General features: G+C 45.3%; 1 protein-coding gene across 2 annotated transcripts in view; it reads left to right on the top strand.

The window, feature by feature from the left end:
* The window catches only part of St8sia2 (ST8 alpha-N-acetyl-neuraminide alpha-2,8-sialyltransferase 2), a 72,901-nt gene that overhangs the window by 32,572 nt on the left and 21,680 nt on the right, over positions 1–18,649 (top strand). Inside the window, exons 2-5 of one of the 2 annotated variants that reach the window (XM_032893409.1) lie at positions 3,489–3,551; positions 7,677–7,805; positions 11,994–12,251; positions 17,571–17,864. In XM_032893409.1, coding sequence (XP_032749300.1) covers positions 3,489–3,551; positions 7,677–7,805; positions 11,994–12,251; positions 17,571–17,864 — 744 coding nt within the window. The remainder of the gene's footprint in view (positions 1–3,488; positions 3,552–7,676; positions 7,806–11,993; positions 12,252–17,570; positions 17,865–18,649) is intronic. The other variant, XM_032893410.1, reaches the window with a different exon arrangement.

Raw genomic sequence — 18,649 nt, forward strand, 5'->3', positions numbered from 1 at the left:
CTCAGGGGGCTGATGCAGAAGGATCACAAAAACCAAGCCCACCTGGGCAACATGGCAAGACTTTGCTCAAATAATAATAACAACAATAATAGATACTTGGAATATGCTAGCAGGTTGATCTATGTTCTTACCACACACACACAAAAAAAGATGATTATATGAGGTAATGGATATGTGAATTATCTTAATCGTTTTATAATGTATACATCTATCAAGACATCACAGTGGATGTGATGGACAAACTCAGTCTTCAGTAATCATGGGTGAGTGACTGTAGGACTCTCCCACAGACACAAAATTCCACAAACACTCAAATCCTTTATATAAAGTGGTACAGTATCTGCCTACAACCTACGCACATCATCCATATACTTTGGATTCATTACTGCTAATCTCTAAACCTACATACGTGCTATTGTATCCTTTTCGGCTACCAACAAGAAAATGTCTGTTCAGCTTCAGTAGACACGAAATATCTTTTTATCCTAAGTTGATTGAACCCACAGACATAGGACCCATGAACACAAAACATCATTCCTGGTGTGTGTGTGTGTGTGTGTGTGTGTGTGTGTGTGTGTGTGTGTGTAGGTAAGTAACTGGGAACTTAAGGAGAAGTGGTAGGGGAAGAGAGAGAGAGAGAATCCTTGTGACATCCCTAAAACAGAACTTCGTGAGGGCAGGAACTATATGTGTTCAGCTTTGCTGGCAACCCCACAATGATGTTATACAAAAAAAAAAAAAGTTACTGAATGAATGCTATTTAAACATTAAATTAGATGCTGCATTCTCCTCACCTGGAGCCCTTGTAAGTTTGCTGAAAGCCCCTGGGAACTGGGTTTGCATTTTTAATAAGCAGTGTTTTAGATTCTGATAAAGGCAGACCTTTCTCCAGAACATATTATCTCTACTATATACCCTTCACACACACTCCTGAGCCTTCATCAAAGACTTCATAATACCAGGCCATTTTTAACCCATTTCCTATGTTTATTTAAGTCATTATCTATACATTAGTGATTTCATACCTAAATACAATGTGTTTAGATCATGTCTGCCAGCATTCTGCTCCCCACTCTGACTCCTGGCGACCCTGCCTACCACACAGCCTCCTGGTTTTGTGTTTGCTTTTTCTTGTAAGTCTTTTCCTCTTTTATGTAGCCTTCCCCAGGGAGATGCAAGCATGCCCACTAATCCCTGTGATGATGATTTGAAGAATTCCTCTAATGAATACTTTCCTAGCAATGGTTTGGTGGTTTTATTCAATAAGTACATGGTTATGACATCATATCTCTGCTTCCTGGAGTCTTGTTTAGGACAATGGTACATTTTTGAAGATGAGCCCATTTTAATGTTTAAATTTAGAAAAACAGTATGCATAGATGATAACAGAAATTGGTTATAGAGATGTAAGAATTACTAGTTCGGGGAACGTTAGTATGCTGGTTAGTTTTGCCAACTTAATACAAACTAGTCATCCAGGAAGAGGGGACTTCAACTCAATCGTGTTGACCTGTGGGCAAGCTTGTGGTACACTTTGCTGCTGCTGATTGATAGAGGGCCCAGCTCACTGCACAGTGCTACCCATAGGCAAGTAGATGGCCCTGGGTTCTATAAGAAAGCCAGCTGAGCGAACCACAGAGAACCAGCCAGAAGGCAGAGTTCCCCCAGGGCCTTCAGTCCCTGCCTCAGCGTTCCTCCCTGACCTGGGAGTTGTAAGAAGAAGAAAAAATCCTTCTCCACCTTAGTTGTTTTGGGTGAATATTTTCTCACAGCAGCAGGATGTAAACTAAGATAACCAGCTAAACCCATGTGATGTCCATTTTGCTATCCACAGGAAGGTGCTCAAATTACTTCTTTCAAGATTGTAGGCAACTATTCCAAACCATTAACTTAATTTCTCTTTGATAATGCTTTTAGAAAAAAAAAACATGTATCATGTAGAAATACATGCGGTATTTCTAGACAACCTCTGCTGTTTCACTAACCTCTCGTCAGTCTTGAACTATCACTGCACTTTCCGTTGCCATATTTGACTTTCTATCTAGACAAAGAACTCTTCCTTCCCCCAAGGAGAGCTGCTTTGAGGGCTGGGGTCTGGGTGAGATGTGAAGGCACTGCGACAAAGTCCCTGGGGTCAGCCAGAGGTGATTCAGACAGGGACCTGGGAGCTGTTACCAGAAGCCAAATCAGAAGGACATGATGTCTACCTTTCAAGGAAAGTGGAGAGACCTAAAAATGTAATTAATTAATTAAATAAATAATACTAAACATTACATTAGAATAGGCAGTAAGATACTCTGTGTCATGAAGAACTAGGCTTGAGGGGTAAAACTTGATGGTGGAGAAATTATAAAGGCCCTCTTGCTGCCTCCAATTATCTGGCTGTTAAATAGACTGTTGACTGTCATTAAGTGAGGTTGAAATTGCATTTCAGCAGATCGTGTGTGTGTGTGTGTGTGTGTGTGTGTGTGTGTGTGTGTGTGTGCGTGCGCGGGTGCGCACATATGGTCATAATATATGTATAAGATCAGCTTTGCTCTACTATAACCTCTTCCCAGAGAATCCCCATTTAATGGTAGTTTCCCCAAATCTATAGCTTCACTGGGGATGTTAATTCTTTCTCTGAAGGGTTCCATAGAACCTTTAAATTACAAGTAAAATACAAAATACCTTCGTAATCACATATCCTATAAATCCGGGAGATTTTTTTAATGAATAAAAATAATTAGACATATATGGCTTTTCTACAACACAGTGGCACAAAGTGGGGAGCCAAGGACACACAGTCATGCTTTACCCAGCCAGTACAATATGATAGCAAGATCGGATGACGCTGTGTGGCCAACGGAGAGGATCTGCCAACTGAATAAGAAACGGATCAAAAGTCTTGAGCTTTTCAAGGGCCCGTTCTCCAAAACAAAGAATCCCATTCACTGTTCACTTGCTGCCTGCCTCCTCCGTTCCACACAGCAACACTATTAAGCTTATCTATTCTGCCTCTGAAGAGTAAATTGTTGCCACATTTGGCTGGGGGCACCGCTGAGTGAATCTTGCTGTCTCTGCTGATTTGCCGGTGTCCTCAGTTTAGGGTAAATATGAAGAACAACATCTCACCACCTATGAAAGAAGGCAAGAGAGGAGAGTGAATGGTGCTGAATCATATTGGTGTAAAAGCTAAATTGGACTGGATCGTGTCATCATGTGCGTTAGCCAAGGGAGACTGCCTCCAAAGAGGCCTACTACCAGTCTCAAATGGTTGCCTCAATGTGAAGTGATCAACTGGGTCATGGGAGGATCTGAGAGTCCCAAATCCCTGTAAAATCCATGGGCTATGACTGAGACCAAGACATGGCCCTTTACGGAAAGTTCAGAGTAAGATGTTTTCTTTCTGTAGTCCCCTAGGTGAGCTCTGGGGTGTCCTGGTGATTGAAGAGGGCTTTGCAAGGAAGAGCTGTGTTTATAAATAATGCATTTCCTTTGTCTTGCAGGAATTCTGGAGGCAGAGGTACAATCAGATCAGCTGTGAGCAGCTTACATAGCAAATCTAATAGGTTTGTAAATTAGATTTTGTGTTCATTTGTTTTTGCTGTAAGGCAGCTATTAATCTGCTTCTCCTCTTTGCTGGATGGTGCCCTTCTTACTTAGCAAATAGATCTGTTTCATTTCTTTGGTTTTGCATTTCCTTAATCACTTTTGAGGGGAGCTGTCAATGGGAGATCACATGAAATGGTCCATCGGGCTAGAGACGTTGCAGAGATGGGAAATATATATAGGTAAAAGTTACCTTCTGGAAAAGAGCCCACCCACTTTGTAGACCTTGAAGTACCACCAACTTACTTGAAACCTGTGTTTTTGCTGAGCAGTGGAACCCCTCAAGCAAGCTAGGACTTTAATCCAATTTCATTGTAGTTGATGGCCTGTCTGGGGATTGAGATGAGAATAAAGCATTCGAGAACTTTGCTGAGACATCTTAAAATATGTTAGGGAGTCAACTAAGTAATGATTGGATGTGTGCTCTAAATTCTGAAAGAGCATTCTTACATAGTACGACTGGAATCCTTTGGGACAGTCCTCGGCAATGGGACAGATTGGTGCAGAGAACTGTGCAGATGCTTTGCAACGCAACAAACACATTCACTGCCAACACCCCATTCTCCATTCTCCACAAAATGATCAGCGTATCATAGCTCTGACCTCTGTCTCAAAGTCCAAGCTTGAGAATCAGGAATGCAAGTAGTGAGACCCTAAACATGAGCAAAGGTTACTGTTCAAACTGATGTTCTTGTTTAGCTTCCTTAATGTCCTGTTTTGATACTGCTGGGAATGAGAGGTCCACAATGGTCAAAGGCCAGATTTGTCATTCTTCCATATTTTTTAGGTCTTTTGACCATACCTGACCTGTAAAGTATGCCTGATCATGACCCTGTGTAACTGGCATGAGAAACTGTTCTCACCATCATCGCTTCTACAACTCTAAGGGCCTCAACCACAATGGCACTTCCAATGAAGCATATCTTCTGGCTAAAATGCAAATACAGCCAAAATAAAGAAAGCCACGTGTCCTTATACTTTTTTCTGTCCTACTATGGAAAAATGTCCCCTGTTAAGACAGGTGACCTTGCCCACAAAGCCCAAGTCTCCAAGGTAACTTAGGAGGCACCTCCAGATTGAGTCTGAGAACTGAGCAGTCTTGGAAGCCAGGCATCCCTGGATGCAACATTGAGTTTTCTAGGTAGGGTATCAGGCAAGTAAATTCGCCCTCTGGGTCTTAGTATCCCATTCAATTAGCAGCAACTTAGAACTATTGAATATAAGGCTCTATATAGCCAGCTTCTGAGCATGATCAATTCATGCATCAGACACTGCTGTCACTGGATGTATTGATAGCATTAGAGACTGATGACTGAGGGTGAAGTTCAAGAGTTCAAAGGTGAAGCAATTTAACCCCAAAATGTACCTGTAGTGTTTGAGAGATGTCCTGGACTCTGAAGGGCACATTCATGGGAAAGAACTAATCTCCTTCAGTAGTCCAGCTGGCTTTGTATAGCGGAGAACATGTGAATCATGTAAACAGAGGTCGTGCCTGTGGATAGTTAAGCCATCACCTTTATTGTATAGACACGAAGGCAGAATGCAGAAACCTGAAGCGGCCTTGCCATACTCCCTACCAAGAGAGCCACAGGAGTGAAGTTCAGCAGCAAGGCTAGCTATGTAGATAGGATAGCTAGGACTTAGGATCAGAATGTTATCATTATCAGAGCCTGGATCCTTTACTTCTTTTACCACCTTGTACCCAAGAGAAATCTGGAGATCTCACCTACAGAGTTCTGAGCAGGTCCCCACTCCAAGCCTCTGTGATTCCAGAACTCAGCAGAAGTTTTCTTCCTGAGCGAGCTTGATGTCATGCAAAAGTCCCAGTTTCTGGGGAGTATCACCAGGGGCCAAATCCATGAGATGCCAGGCATGATGTTTTTAGAAAAACTATGTCATCCCAAACAGGAAGATATTTCTGTTTCTCACCCCTACTAATGTAAGGTGCAGTGAATATTGAGGAGTCTTAAGATGTGACAGCCGTACTCATGGTCCTGAGTTTACTGCTCTTGCCTCTAGCCACAATAAGTAGGCAGTAAGTACCAGAGCTGGGAGATAGCTCAGTGGGTAACGTGCTTGCTGCACAAGCTCAAGGAGATGTGTTCAATCTGAAGGACTCATATTAAACAAAAACAACGTTAAGGCCAGTTATAGAGGTGCACACTTGTGATCCTAGCACTTGGAAAGCAGAGACACGTAGGTCTCTGGAGCTGGCTAGCTAGACAGTCCAACTGAACCGCGGAGCTCCAGGTTCAGTGAGAGGCACGGCCTCAAAAACAAAGACAGAGAAAATTAAGAAAGATACCTAACAACCTCATTTGGCCACATGTAGAGGATAGTACCAGAGGTGACCAGCCCTCCTGGAGCCCTGGGCAGTGGTAGGAAACAACAGTAGTCCTTTAAGAACTCTAGAACCTCAGAGCCTGGTGTGTTCCTCTTAGATGCCTTCTTTCTGTAAAGATCTAGACTATGGACCAGAAAGGTAAGGGGATTTCCCATGGATGGCCACGTTGCAAAAATTTCTCCATGACACATTCAACTTCCTTCCATGAAACCATAAAATTTGGAAGTTTGGGCTTTCTTTTTTTTCTTCTGTGAGTTCCCTTAAGCCTGTGTACTAGATAAAGTACATCAACCACACTCTGAATCCTTTCATGGTCTATCCTCTGCAAAGCTATGTGGTCTATCCTCTGCAAAGCTACAAGACAAGTGATAAAAAGCAGAGGAGGGAGGAATATGGAGAGATGGAGGTGAGCGGACGGGCCAAGTGTGCCACACAGGGTAGACCCTAAAAGAATTTGTTCTCTGAGTGCATAAAGCAAAACAGAGTATTGAGTTCAGGCATTGCTAGCAGGATTTTATCTTTTTGAACTTGGTTGTTCCAAGATAAATGTAGAGGACAGAGGTGTTTGGTTTGAACTCTCAAAGGCTAGCGCATTCTGCATTACAAACCCACTTATTATTCTAACCGGGAGGATGTGCTGCCGGCTAGACAAAAGCAACTTGGGACGTGACCCACATGTATCTCTGTGCATTGGCAGGAGGCAGGCTGGCTTCTAGACCGTCTTCAAAGATATCAGTGTAGCCTGCTTTCTTAGAAACCTACTAGCATAGATTTCAAGTGTCTGAGTTCAAAAAGCCCTGCTGTCCCTGAGTCAGACAGAAAGAGAGTTTATATCCAGCATTGTGATCTGCTTCAGGAATACAAAGCCAGCTAACTCCTTCCTCCATGACAAGCTTCTTAGGACCTATTTCAATGTCAAACTCAACAAGTGGCTACTTACTGAATACCTGCTATGTTAAACTGTTATGAGATGGAGAAATGAATGAGTAAAATCCCCCATTCGAAGTCTAGCAAGACAGGCAGATAACAAGACTGATAATTCTATCATAGGTGGATTTTTCTAACAGCAAGAAAAGAAAAAGTGATGGAGAGACCAATGATATGGCACAGTTACCAAAGGCATTTGCCACAAAAGCTGACCATCTGAGTTTGATCCCCAGGACACATAAGGTGGAAGGAAAGAATGGACTCCTGCTCATTGTCCTCTTACCTTCAAGCAAACACACACACACACACACACACACACACACACACACACACACACACCACATAATTTGAAAAAGTTTTAAAAGGAAGAAAGAGACAGGAAGGAGGGCAGTAGGGTGAAACCACAGGCTACAAGAGCATTGACCTGTGTGTGCTTAGCTCTCTGTTAAGATTTGTGGGCCAGCATGTAATAGTTTATGATTTCTCCTTTCGAGCTTTCTTCACTGTAGCTAAGAAAGGAAACTGTACTGCCCTGGCAGGCAGTGCCTGCTTCCCTCGAAGCAGAGATGGGAGGGGGGAAGAGCAGTTGTAGAACTCCGCTTCCTGTTTCTAAGAACCAGCGTCCGTAGGCTATTCCTGAGGGAGAGAGCTCGTGCATTCTAGAAGATAAATAGACTTCCCTTCTCAGGTAATAACGGCAATTTTGCTCTTGTGAAGTTTACATTCAAGCCCGTGCAAATACAGAACTATTAGGCGTGTCATGGGCAGGCTCACAGATCATGTCTACCTTCGTGTTTTGTCTTCCCCCTTCCAGAGCTGAAGTTGTAATAAATGGCTCTTCACCACCAGCCGTTGCTGACAGAAGTAATGAAAGCCTTAAGCACAGCATCCAGCCAGCCTCATCCAAGTGGAGACACAACCAGACGCTCTCTCTGAGGATCAGGTATCGGTGGGTCACTACAGAACAGGAGAGAAAGGGGCAGGCCTGGCCTTCTTTACTACAAGCCACCAACCTGCTGCTCTCTATTATTTAAAGGAGCCAGGATAGAAATAAAATGTAGCCCTCCTGAGGAAACAGGTTTCATCTATTAGATGATCAATTAAATTATCAAAACCTGGGACAAGTCCAGCCACATGCCCCACATGGATATGTAGCCATTTGGACAAGGGGAGGTCGTGGATGAACTTATCCCCACAGGGTCCTTGGTTCAGGCCAGGAGCTCTGCTTCTAGGCAGCACAGGTCACAAGTGCCTCTTTCTCCGATATAAAGAGTTGCTTCTTGTTTGTCTCTATCTGATATTTGTGTCCTCATTCTATGACAGTCCCTTACCTGTCTGTACCTCCCACAGCCCTTGTAGGATGAAATCCTCTATCCTCTCCACCACTAACATGAGAACACACAACTATAGCTGAGAGATCCAGAGCTGATCTGACATCTGGTCGACCAACAACAGAGCAACCTGTCTAAGCCGGAGAAAAGCTTTTGTCCTTTCTTGGTGCCTTCAGATAGCAATCATCCTTGAGTGGTGGCCATGGAGAGGAATTATAACTTCAGCCCTTGTGACTTTAGGTTGAGAGGCTGTTGTGATCGACCCAGCAGATATTCATCTCCAGGCATTGAGCTGTGCGGCCCAGGCTGCTGGCATGAATAGACATGTTAGACAGAAAAATACAAAAATAAGCAAAGACAACTCAGTAGGATGTTCACACCAGACAGTCCTGTACCTTGCAAATATGCAAAACTAAGGAGATTGCACTGAAGGGAGATATTCATTTTCTAAGGGGTCCAAGAGGGCTACTACGAAAGGCTGGCTTATAGCAATGTGTTTTGAAGGATAAGTAGGAGTTGTCAGGTGTGCATGTGCAGGGTCTGAATATGGTATTTGTGACAAGGAATGAAAGAAAATTGAAAAGAAGATAGAGAATGGGGGTGGGAACGAGGCAGCCAGGACCACATGAGAAAAGGCTTGATAATTCCGCAGGGCATCAGCATGCTGAAGCAAAGGTGACAGGCCACATAAAATATAACACGAGGCAGGGAGTTGCCACATCTGGTAGGTCCATCCCCTAGCTCTAGATGTGCCATGGGGAGACAAAAAGAGCATAGGACTAAAGAGTGCTGACATCTGGGAACCCAGGAACTGAGAGGCCAGCTGAAAGAGTTGTTATCAGGGCCACCCTTTCTCAGCACCTCTTTCAGGGCCACCTAGAGAGACTCGCCCTTGTTGCACTGTCCTAACAGCCACACCACTTCACCTGGGACACCATGGACCTGACAAGACAGATGCAAAGCAGCAAACCCCACCAGCCTGTGGCTAAAGCCACAGAAGTTACTGTCTCTAGATGGTTCTAGAAGCCAGTGTTCTGAGTGCTGCCCCAGCAGCTCTAGGAGAACCCGTCTTCTTGCCTCTGCTGGCTTCTCGGGGCTCCAGGTGTAACTGGCTGTATCACCCTGACATCTACCTCTTCTGTCCCCTCATCTGAGTCCATATAACCTCATCCTCTGTTCCTCACAGGGTGTGGTCCCTGGATTTAGAGCCCACAGAGAATCCAAAATGATCTCATTTCAAGATCCTTAATCTTGAGAAGTGCTGTTTCCGAGTAAAATTACATCCATGGGTCCCAGAGAAATTGGCCATATATATCGGGTAGCCACCATATTCCATGCTCCCCACTATAGCACATGAGGGTAAAAATCTATAGCCAGACCCTACCTACTTCAGCTCCTTCAGGCCCTATTCTGTAGGAACCCTGAAAAAAGAGACATACACACTCATATGTACACATGTGCATATATATGCACACACTCACACACATGGATACACACACACATGCCCCATTTGTGAAGAAGAGCAGACCACTGCTTCCACAAGGAGTCTGCAGACACCAGCCCCTGTAGAAGGAATAAAATGCCTCCTCCACCCAGAGGGAAAAGGAATTTCCCTCCACTCAATTAGTTGCCAAGATTATTCACAATAAAAGATTCTGTAAGTGATTCGGAATGATATTTAATAATTGATTGTAATTTCTCATAATTAGTTAGAAATTAATTCCCTCACAGAGGTATTTATTTATGAGCTTTCTGGGGGCTTTCTTTGCTTTTAAATACTTTGGGGTAAGTAATTGCAAGGGATATTAGCAATTTCCAAACCATATTAGCGTGTCAAGTTATATAATCTTTAGTGAAGTGTAGTAAACAAGACGCTTTTGTTTCCTGCTAAGAAGTAAGAAGTGCTCACCAAGATGGCTCTCCCCCTCTGCACTACTGTGACTCTGGAGACTCTGGTCACTAATGTGCAGTGGCTAGTGGGTGGATCACGCCATGCCCAAGGGCTTCTGGCTGTCCCTTGGAACATCCCAAACCTGGATGTGCAGTAATCGTCTGACCTGGGGCCTGACAGAATGAGGCTTCTTCAGATGTCAGCTTCTAGATTCTTCCTAGTTTCCAAGCATCTAGACATGCAACCTCCTGGGACTTGCCTCAGGGTATAAACCATTCAAGGTTTGAAGGCTCAAAGCTCGGTGTTACCAAAAGCACCTCTAGGAAGCGCCACACATTTGCAGGCCACATGAGCATTCTGTGGATGGAGACAAGCTCCCGTGGGCCTGCTCTCTAATGGGGGCCTCCTGCAGGAGATACAATTAGATCAGCTGACCCAAGCATGCAGCTCCTTCCCTGTATGACTGAATTCATTACCCTGTCATTTTGTTGGTGGTGGTGGTGGCTTTTTTGGTTGGTTGTTTTTCAAGAAATTTTTCAAGAAAGCCCTGGCTGTCTGGAACTAACACACACTCACACACTCTCTCTCTCTTCTTTCTCCCTCTCTCCCTCTCCCTTTCTCTCTCTATCTCTCTGTCTGTCTCTCTATCTGTCTCTCTCTGTCTCTGTCTCTCTCTGTCTCTCTGTCTGTCTCTCTGTCTGTCTCTCTCTCTGTCTCTCTCTGTCTCTCTCTCTCTCTGTCTCTCTCTCTGTCTCTCTCTCTCTCTCTCTCTCTCTCTCTCTCTCTCTCTCTCTCTCTCTCTCACACACACACACACACACACACACACACACACACACACACACTACACCAGGCTGTCCTTGAACTCAGACATTCTCTTGACTGTCTCCCAGTTGCTGGTTCTAAAGGTGTGTGCTGTCAGTCATCTGTATGTAGGCATGTACATGTGGAGGGCAGAGGTCAACCTCTAACATTTTTCCTCAGGAGCAGTGCACATTGGTTTTTGAGGCAGTCTCTCATTAGCCAGGAACCCGCTGAGTAAGCTAGACTAGCTAACACTTGAGCCCTGGAGATCTGTGTGTCTTCACTTCTCCAGGACTGGAATTACAGGCACACGACCCTGTGCCTGGATTTTTTTTAAATGAAGACCGAACTTTCACGACCTTTACCAACTGTGCACCCCTCTCTTTCAAATCTCTCCAATTTCTTATTGGCAGTTCTTTTAGATAAAATTTAATTAGATAAAATGATAGATTAAATCTTATTCCTAAATTTTCCTTCCTCCAGCCTTTCATCATATACCCACTGTCAGGGTCCCTCTCTTTCAAACTGTCTGTGATTCTATTTCTTAATTGTTGGTTATGTGTGTGTGGATGGATAGATAGATAGATAGATAGATAGATAGATAGATAGGGATGAAGATAGATAGATAAATGGATATGAATTCCTAAATTTATAAACACAACCTGCTCAGTCTGTGTGTTACTTACATCCATATATGATTTTAGGGCTGATCATTTGCCATTGGACAGCCAATGAGGGGTCTTCTGCTTTCAGCATTCCTTAGCTGTCTGTGATTCTTTTCTCTGAGTATCTGGTATTTACATTGTGATTCATAAGGGTAGCAAAATTGCAGTTATGAAGTAGCAACAAAAAAATTAATTTATGGTTGAGGGTCACCACAACATGAAGAACTGTATTAAATGATCACAGCATTGGGAACATTGAAAACCACTGCTCTAGGGACTTCTGTCAAGCCTAGAGAGCATCTCTGAGGGCAACTGAGCTCAGGGTATGCCCACCATTTTTTTCTAGGTTGCAGCATCCTTACAGGGTGACAGGGAGAGAACATCTAAGCCAATATGGAGTATCTAGCAGCATGGCGACTTTCTTCCTTTGGTTTTCACAGGAAGCAAATTTTAAAGTTCCTGGATGCAGAGAAGGATATTTCTGTCCTTAAAGGGACCCTGAAGCCTGGAGACATTATTCATTATATCTTTGATCGAGACAGCACAATGAACGTGTCCCAGAACCTCTATGAACTCCTCCCCAGAACCTCACCTCTGAAGAATAAGCATTTCCAGACTTGTGCCATCGTGGGCAACTCAGGAGTCTTGCTCAACAGTGGCTGTGGGCAGGAGATTGATACACACAGCTTTGTCATAAGGTAACCATCTACCCGTGGCCCTGAGTGGCGGGTATATTGAAGTCGAGTGATGGAAACAAGCCACATTAATTGATTACACCCTGTTCTCAATCTTCATTGCTTGCCATAATGGCTTTGGGAGAGCATCTATAACTTGTCTCATTGTGATGACCAAACATCAAACAAAAGCAGCTTAAAGGAGGAAGGGTCTGTCTACAGCCCATGGTTTGAGGGTCCATCATGACAGAGAAAGCATGGCAGCAAGAGTATGAGGCAGCTGCTCAGAGTGCATCCACAGTTAAGAAACAGAGATGAATGCTTTAGCTCAGCTCATTTTTCCCCATCTTGTTCAGCCTGGAAACCCAACCCATGGGGTAGTATAACACATCCCATGGTGGGACTTCCTTCTTCAGTTAAACCTCTCTGGAAAGTCTCTCAAATGCACACCGAGAGGTGTGTGCCCAAATCTAATCATGTTGACAGTGAAGACTAGTCATCACAGGGAGCCTTGACTCCAAGCACAATATACATCTAGTCAATTAAATCTCCTGCAGGACAGGGCAAGGGCATTGCGTAACCCAGAGAATTTAAGTGACTCTGGATTATATCTAAGGTTGGGAAACAGGGAGAGTATAGAGGTGGGCGGACTATGACCCTTAACATATCTTATAAGTAAAACTTTATTGCAAAACAGCCACTCTTCTGGCCAAAGCTGGGGTGGTTTTTGCTAAAGTAATATAGCACACATAAAGGCTGCAAAGCTGGGAATATTTTTTGTCTGGCCCCTTACAGAATCACCTTGTTCTCTGAAAACACTAAATAGAACCTAGTACAAAAGGGATTAAGAAAACCTGGATGGATAGTTACTGGGGTCGTGGCTGTAAAATTCTCCCCAGTATTCTAGAAGCTGGTGTTCCACCTGTAACTTTAGAATCCTGGAGTCAAAACCTAGGAAATGGAAGAGTGATAAAGAAACTCAGCAGTCATTTTCTCTATAATATCAACTCTTGTTTTGCCATCACTGGGGACATTGTAACAGTTATCCATGGCCCTGCTATCTTACCCTTGAGCCATACAAACTCAGAAACAAGGCATTGCTGTCTCCCGGACAAAAGTAGGACACATGGTGCCTCAAGTTTCATCCCAAACTGCTCCCAGCCCTGGCAGAAATCTGAGATGGGACACACATTTGTTCTCTTTGACCAGGTCACTCTGTACTCGGCAGAGACAATAGCTCTATCCCTCCATTCCTAAACCCTCCAGGCTAAAGATTGGTTAAGAGCAGGTTTGAGGAGGAAAAGAAAGAAAACTGTGTGGGAACTTGTCTGACTAGAAACCAGAGGTGAGGGGTAGCGGAATGGCTGTTGAGGTGGAGAACACAGGGCAAAACACCCTCTGGGGCTCAGCTCACCACCACAGTGCAAACAGCATCGAGGAAACCCTTCTGGCCTAGTGTAGTTCTTGCAGGTCATGACCCTGTACTTTGATATGAGTGCTAGGTTTCAACAGTTAGCTTCCCATGCCAGGCTAAGCCCCACTCCTAACTGAGGAGGGAAGATCCACCCTGAGTGAACATGGTTGTCATTATTCTACAGGGCTGGGATCCCAGGCTGAATGAAAAGAGAATTTATAGAAGCCACAGGGAGGGTCCAGGCTACAGTTACCGATGTGGGTTCTGAAACTCATTCTTGGCTCTACTGGTCATTTGTCATGTGACTTGGAGTAGATCACTCCCCCTTTCCTGAGCCTTGTTTACATCTATAAAATGTTTAGGTTGTGTTGGCCGATTCTGAGATCCTCTCATGAAAAAGCCTTTTCAGACACTAACCCAGATTTCTCCACGCTTGAATGTGGCTGTGTATCCAGTGGTTACTGAATGCAGAGGCACCGGGTAAGGGTGCCTGTGACTGGATTTCCCACAAGACCCCAAGGGAGGAATACAAAATGTGCTTAGAGAGAGGCTAGGCTATGCCCTGCTGACCCCACCTCCACAAGCACACATATACAATCAATAGAAAATGATGTCATGAATGTTAGGTGATGTAACATATGGAGACATACCCCACGTCCCCACATGACAGTACACTGAGCATTCATTCTCTATAAACTATGTTTCCACTGCACTAGTTCACCCCCAAACAGTGAGCTCCTGAGATGACAGCAGTCTTTTCTATCAATGTCTGGACCACCTCCAGGCTAAAGATCTGATAGCACACAGGAGGACCCCAAAGGCCTGTACTCCCAACAACAAATTCTGAAAAGGTCTTAACGGAGGGCTGTCTCCATCTATCACAGTCTACAAGATCAGTTTTCCTTGTTTATGTTTCTGCCCCCACTCCATGTAAGGGAGATGCAGAACATTGCCACTCCCTGAGAAAACTACTGGGAGACAGGACCCCAGGAGTCATAGTAGGTCACAGGACACATAGCACCTCCCACAAGGAAGAGCAGACCGAAAAAGGAGGAATGGGGAAAACAGAACTGGTCCAGGAGGCTCTGTTGAGCAGATGCTGGCTACACACCGGCTGCTGGGACATGAGATGGCTGAGATAGGTAAGCCCAAGAGGATGGCGCAAGATGGCCAGGATGAGGGGAGCTGCCATCCTCAGCTTCATTCTTCTGAGCAACACACACACACACACACACACACACAAACACGTGCACACATACATGCACATACTCATATATGCACACACACACACACACACACACACACACAGGTAAATTATCATCAACATAGTTCCTTAAGATGTGCTACACCCTCAGTGTGTTATTAATAGCTAATAGCAGGATCATAGCATTCAGTGTTAGCCTGTGCACGTCTATGAGCTTACTTAACTCTCAGCACTACCCTTTCCAGTGAGGAAACTGGGAAAGGAATGGCCAACGTTTGGGTGACTAGTTACAGCCAGGGTTAGGCTGTATAACGGGCAGCCTAGCTTCAGAACCACAACACCCACCCCTCAGTTTGAGGCTTCCTCTTCATGTGCCTATGGATACAGCTCTTTCCGGAAGGGACTAGCTCCCTTCCTGCCAGAACCAGGTCCATCTCCAGCCCAGCTCCCTCACCTAGAACTCTCTTTGAACAGAGCCTAGATCCACCAGAACCAAAGTCAGAAAAGACTGGGTCCTCCCTCCTTAAATAAAACACGTCGTGCATTCTATGCCAGTGGGAAAGAGCATTTCTAGTGTCCACACAGGCCCAGCTGCCATGCCTAGCAGCAATGTCCATACTGAGACATACCATTGGGCAAACTTGGGCCCCACAGACCCCCACACCCACCCCATGTAAGTGTGAAATGCTTTAATGGCCCTGCCCTCAGAGGGTACAAATATGCTGATATCCCTTCCAGTGGAGGCCTATCACATTGTCATTGTAATCATCAGTGTGTTTCCCACCTCCTAACCTGTCCTCAAATCTACTAGGTGCCCAGTAAACCTCTGCTTCCTCCTTTTCCCCATGCCAGTTAGTGGTTGTCTCCAGTCAGCCTGACAGGATTAAATCCCCATGTCTCTGCTCTCAGTTTTGGGAGTCTGCCCACAAACAGTCCTAAGCATCAGGAAATCTTTGGAAGCCTGGTTTGGCTAGTCTCAGAATAATAGAGAGCTGTGGGTGGCCCCAGAGGAGCCACTGTGCTGAAAATACCCCCACTCTCCAAGGCCTATAGCAGGGGCATCTGAAGAGGTCATCAGCATTTCTCTTCCCAGCAATTTTACCCCACAGTTGGAGAGAGTAAGCCTGGGGCTAGAGATGGAGACAAGAAGTATTTGGGGAGGCTCTGAAGAGTTCGTGAGCTTCTGAGTCAGACACCACGAAGTCTGAATCCTAATGACCCCCTTCCTGGCTCAGGGGATTTGGGCAAGTTAATTGGCAACTGAGGATTGCATTCCTCTCATCTGTAAAATGAACACAAGTTCACAGAAAACAGAACTGACCCGTGAAAGAATACTAGCCAAGTGGCCAGCATAACCCAGGGCTCGAGTGATGCCCCTTCGCCATCAATGTAACTGACTTTCTTTCCCTGCCAAAGAAGAACGGTTATTGCTTAAAGGCAGGGCTACCTGGTGTGTATGAAGTGATGGCGCCTGGCCCCTCCCTCACACACAGCCAGCCTCCGTACTGTATATACTTGCTGTGCACTCTCAGACATAAACCCTCAGACAAAAATCTGAAGATTTTTCTCACCAACCAGTCCTCCAGGGAAGACAGTACCTGCAGGCTGTAGACTCAGTCCCTGGGGCTCTCAGCTCAAGCAGGAAGCCTTGCACACACAACCAGGGCAGAATCCTTGAGGGAAGTTCATGGGCAGCAAGAGAGTGGGCAGATCTGCCCATGATGCTCAGCCCCTCAAGACCCCTCAAATGGCTCCCTACTACCTTCAGTGCCAAGTCACTGCACGACTAACTTCTGATATCTCATCTGGCTGCTCTTTTGTTCCTTGTCACGATCAGCTAGGTAATATTTGTTAGTCAGATCCACTCACACACCTTCTTCTAAACACCCTTGCTGCGCCATAGTCTCTGCCCTCGGGCAAATTTCTTGTAGCATGGTGGTTTATTTTTTTATTTTTTAAAGCTGCTTGGAACTCAAGGAGGAAGAGATTTTTAGAAAGTATATGTATGCACATGCATATACATATATACATATAAATTCTTAAGCTCCGAGGCCTGCTGAATCAGGACCTGGGGAATCCTATTTTTAACAAGTCTCTGTGGGATTCTTCTGACTTTACAAACTGGAGACAAGCTCTTTTTCTGAGTCTGTCCACCAGTGCTCTCTTGCTCATTCATTCTTTAGATTTCCCTCCCCGCTCCTTCTCCTGATAGTCCTCCAGCCCATAGAAAGATGACAGCCGTTAGCACTGGCTGTGCCCTCGTTATGGTCCTGCAACATTCTGATACCCACTGTTCATGTGGTCTCCCTCACAGCCAAAGTCATGGAAGCTCCCAGAAAGCACAGAGAAACTAAAAAAGCTACCCATTGTCACACAGGCAGAGCATGCCGGATCTGAGTTTTGAACCTGGACATCTCTGTCTTCTGTGCCCTCACAATGAATGGGTCAAGGCACACCTGTTAAAAGCAACCTCACTGAGGGACTGAGGACAAGCACTGTTGCTTCTAGGAGTATGGAAGTCTGCATCTAAGGATATAACAGAGGCTCAGTAAACATTTGAGTCAGGAGGAAGAGAAAGGATGATAGGTGATGCTTGTGACCCGTGAAGCATCCTGCGTCTATGAGGAAGAGGAGGAAGAAGCCAGAAGTGGCAGAGGACAGGGTCAAGTTCAATGTAAGAAGGGCCATCTTCCCCAAATGACCATGTTTGCCTTTTATCCCGTAGGTGCAACCTGGCTCCAGTTCAGGAGTATGCCCGGGATGTGGGCCTCAAGACTGACCTAGTGACCATGAACCCCTCAGTCATCCAGCGGGCCTTTGAGGACCTAGTGAATGCCACGTGGCGGGAGAAGCTGCTGCAGCGGCTGCATGACCTCAATGGGAGCATACTGTGGATACCTGCCTTCATGGCCCGGGGTGGCAAGGAGCGTGTGGAGTGGGTCAATGCTCTCATCCTGAAGCACCATGTCAACGTTCGCACGGCGTACCCCTCCCTGCGCCTGCTGCACGCAGTCCGAGGGTGAGTATGCCCTCATTGCTAAGGGTGGGGTGTGCACCGTAAGCAGAGCTGCCTCTCAGATGCAGTTCCACCCCCACGCCCATTAACCGAATGCTCTTAGCAAGCCACCTGGCCTTCCTGAGCCTCCATCAGCCATGAGAGAGATTGGCAAATATGGGTGTCATCCAGGTGAGCTGCCGCCTTCCTGTGAACTTAGGAAAGTGGAGGTTGTATTAAGGCTCAGTGGAACTGATGCAATGAACTTGGGAAGGAAGACAGTGACCTCTAATCTGCCATCTCAGGTAGGTGATCTCCACCAGAAACAAATGGCAGTGACTTCAATATGTCACCTTAAGCTCTGTGGATTTTATTTTCCTCATCAGTAAGCAGATATGGGGAGGGTAACATTGCTGGGGTGTGAAGACTAAATGAGATGACATCTGGGCAACAACTGATACAGATACACTGTCACCATAGTTGTCACCCGCACCATTGACTCACTAAACTTTGGTTCCAATCCTTAGCACTGCATAGTTAGGGCATGGTGGCTATAAACTCAGCACTTGGGTGGTGGAGGAGGATCAGAAGTTCAAGGTCAGCCTCAGCACTGTAGTAAGCGTGAGGGGTGCAGGAGACTCTGACTCAAAATAAAATAAAATAATGTTTAAGAAAGAAGGATTAAGTCCACATTGATCCAGTTAGGTTTTTCAATAGCACCAGGCAAACTGGCAATTCCTAATTTCATGCTTATTTCTTCCCAACTGTGAGACTAGGCACAGACCCACCCACCAGGGATCTGGACACAT

The sequence above is a fragment of the Rattus rattus genome, chromosome 2 (genome assembly GCF_011064425.1).
Source record: "Rattus rattus isolate New Zealand chromosome 2, Rrattus_CSIRO_v1, whole genome shotgun sequence".
Lineage (NCBI taxonomy): Eukaryota > Metazoa > Chordata > Mammalia > Rodentia > Muridae > Rattus > Rattus rattus.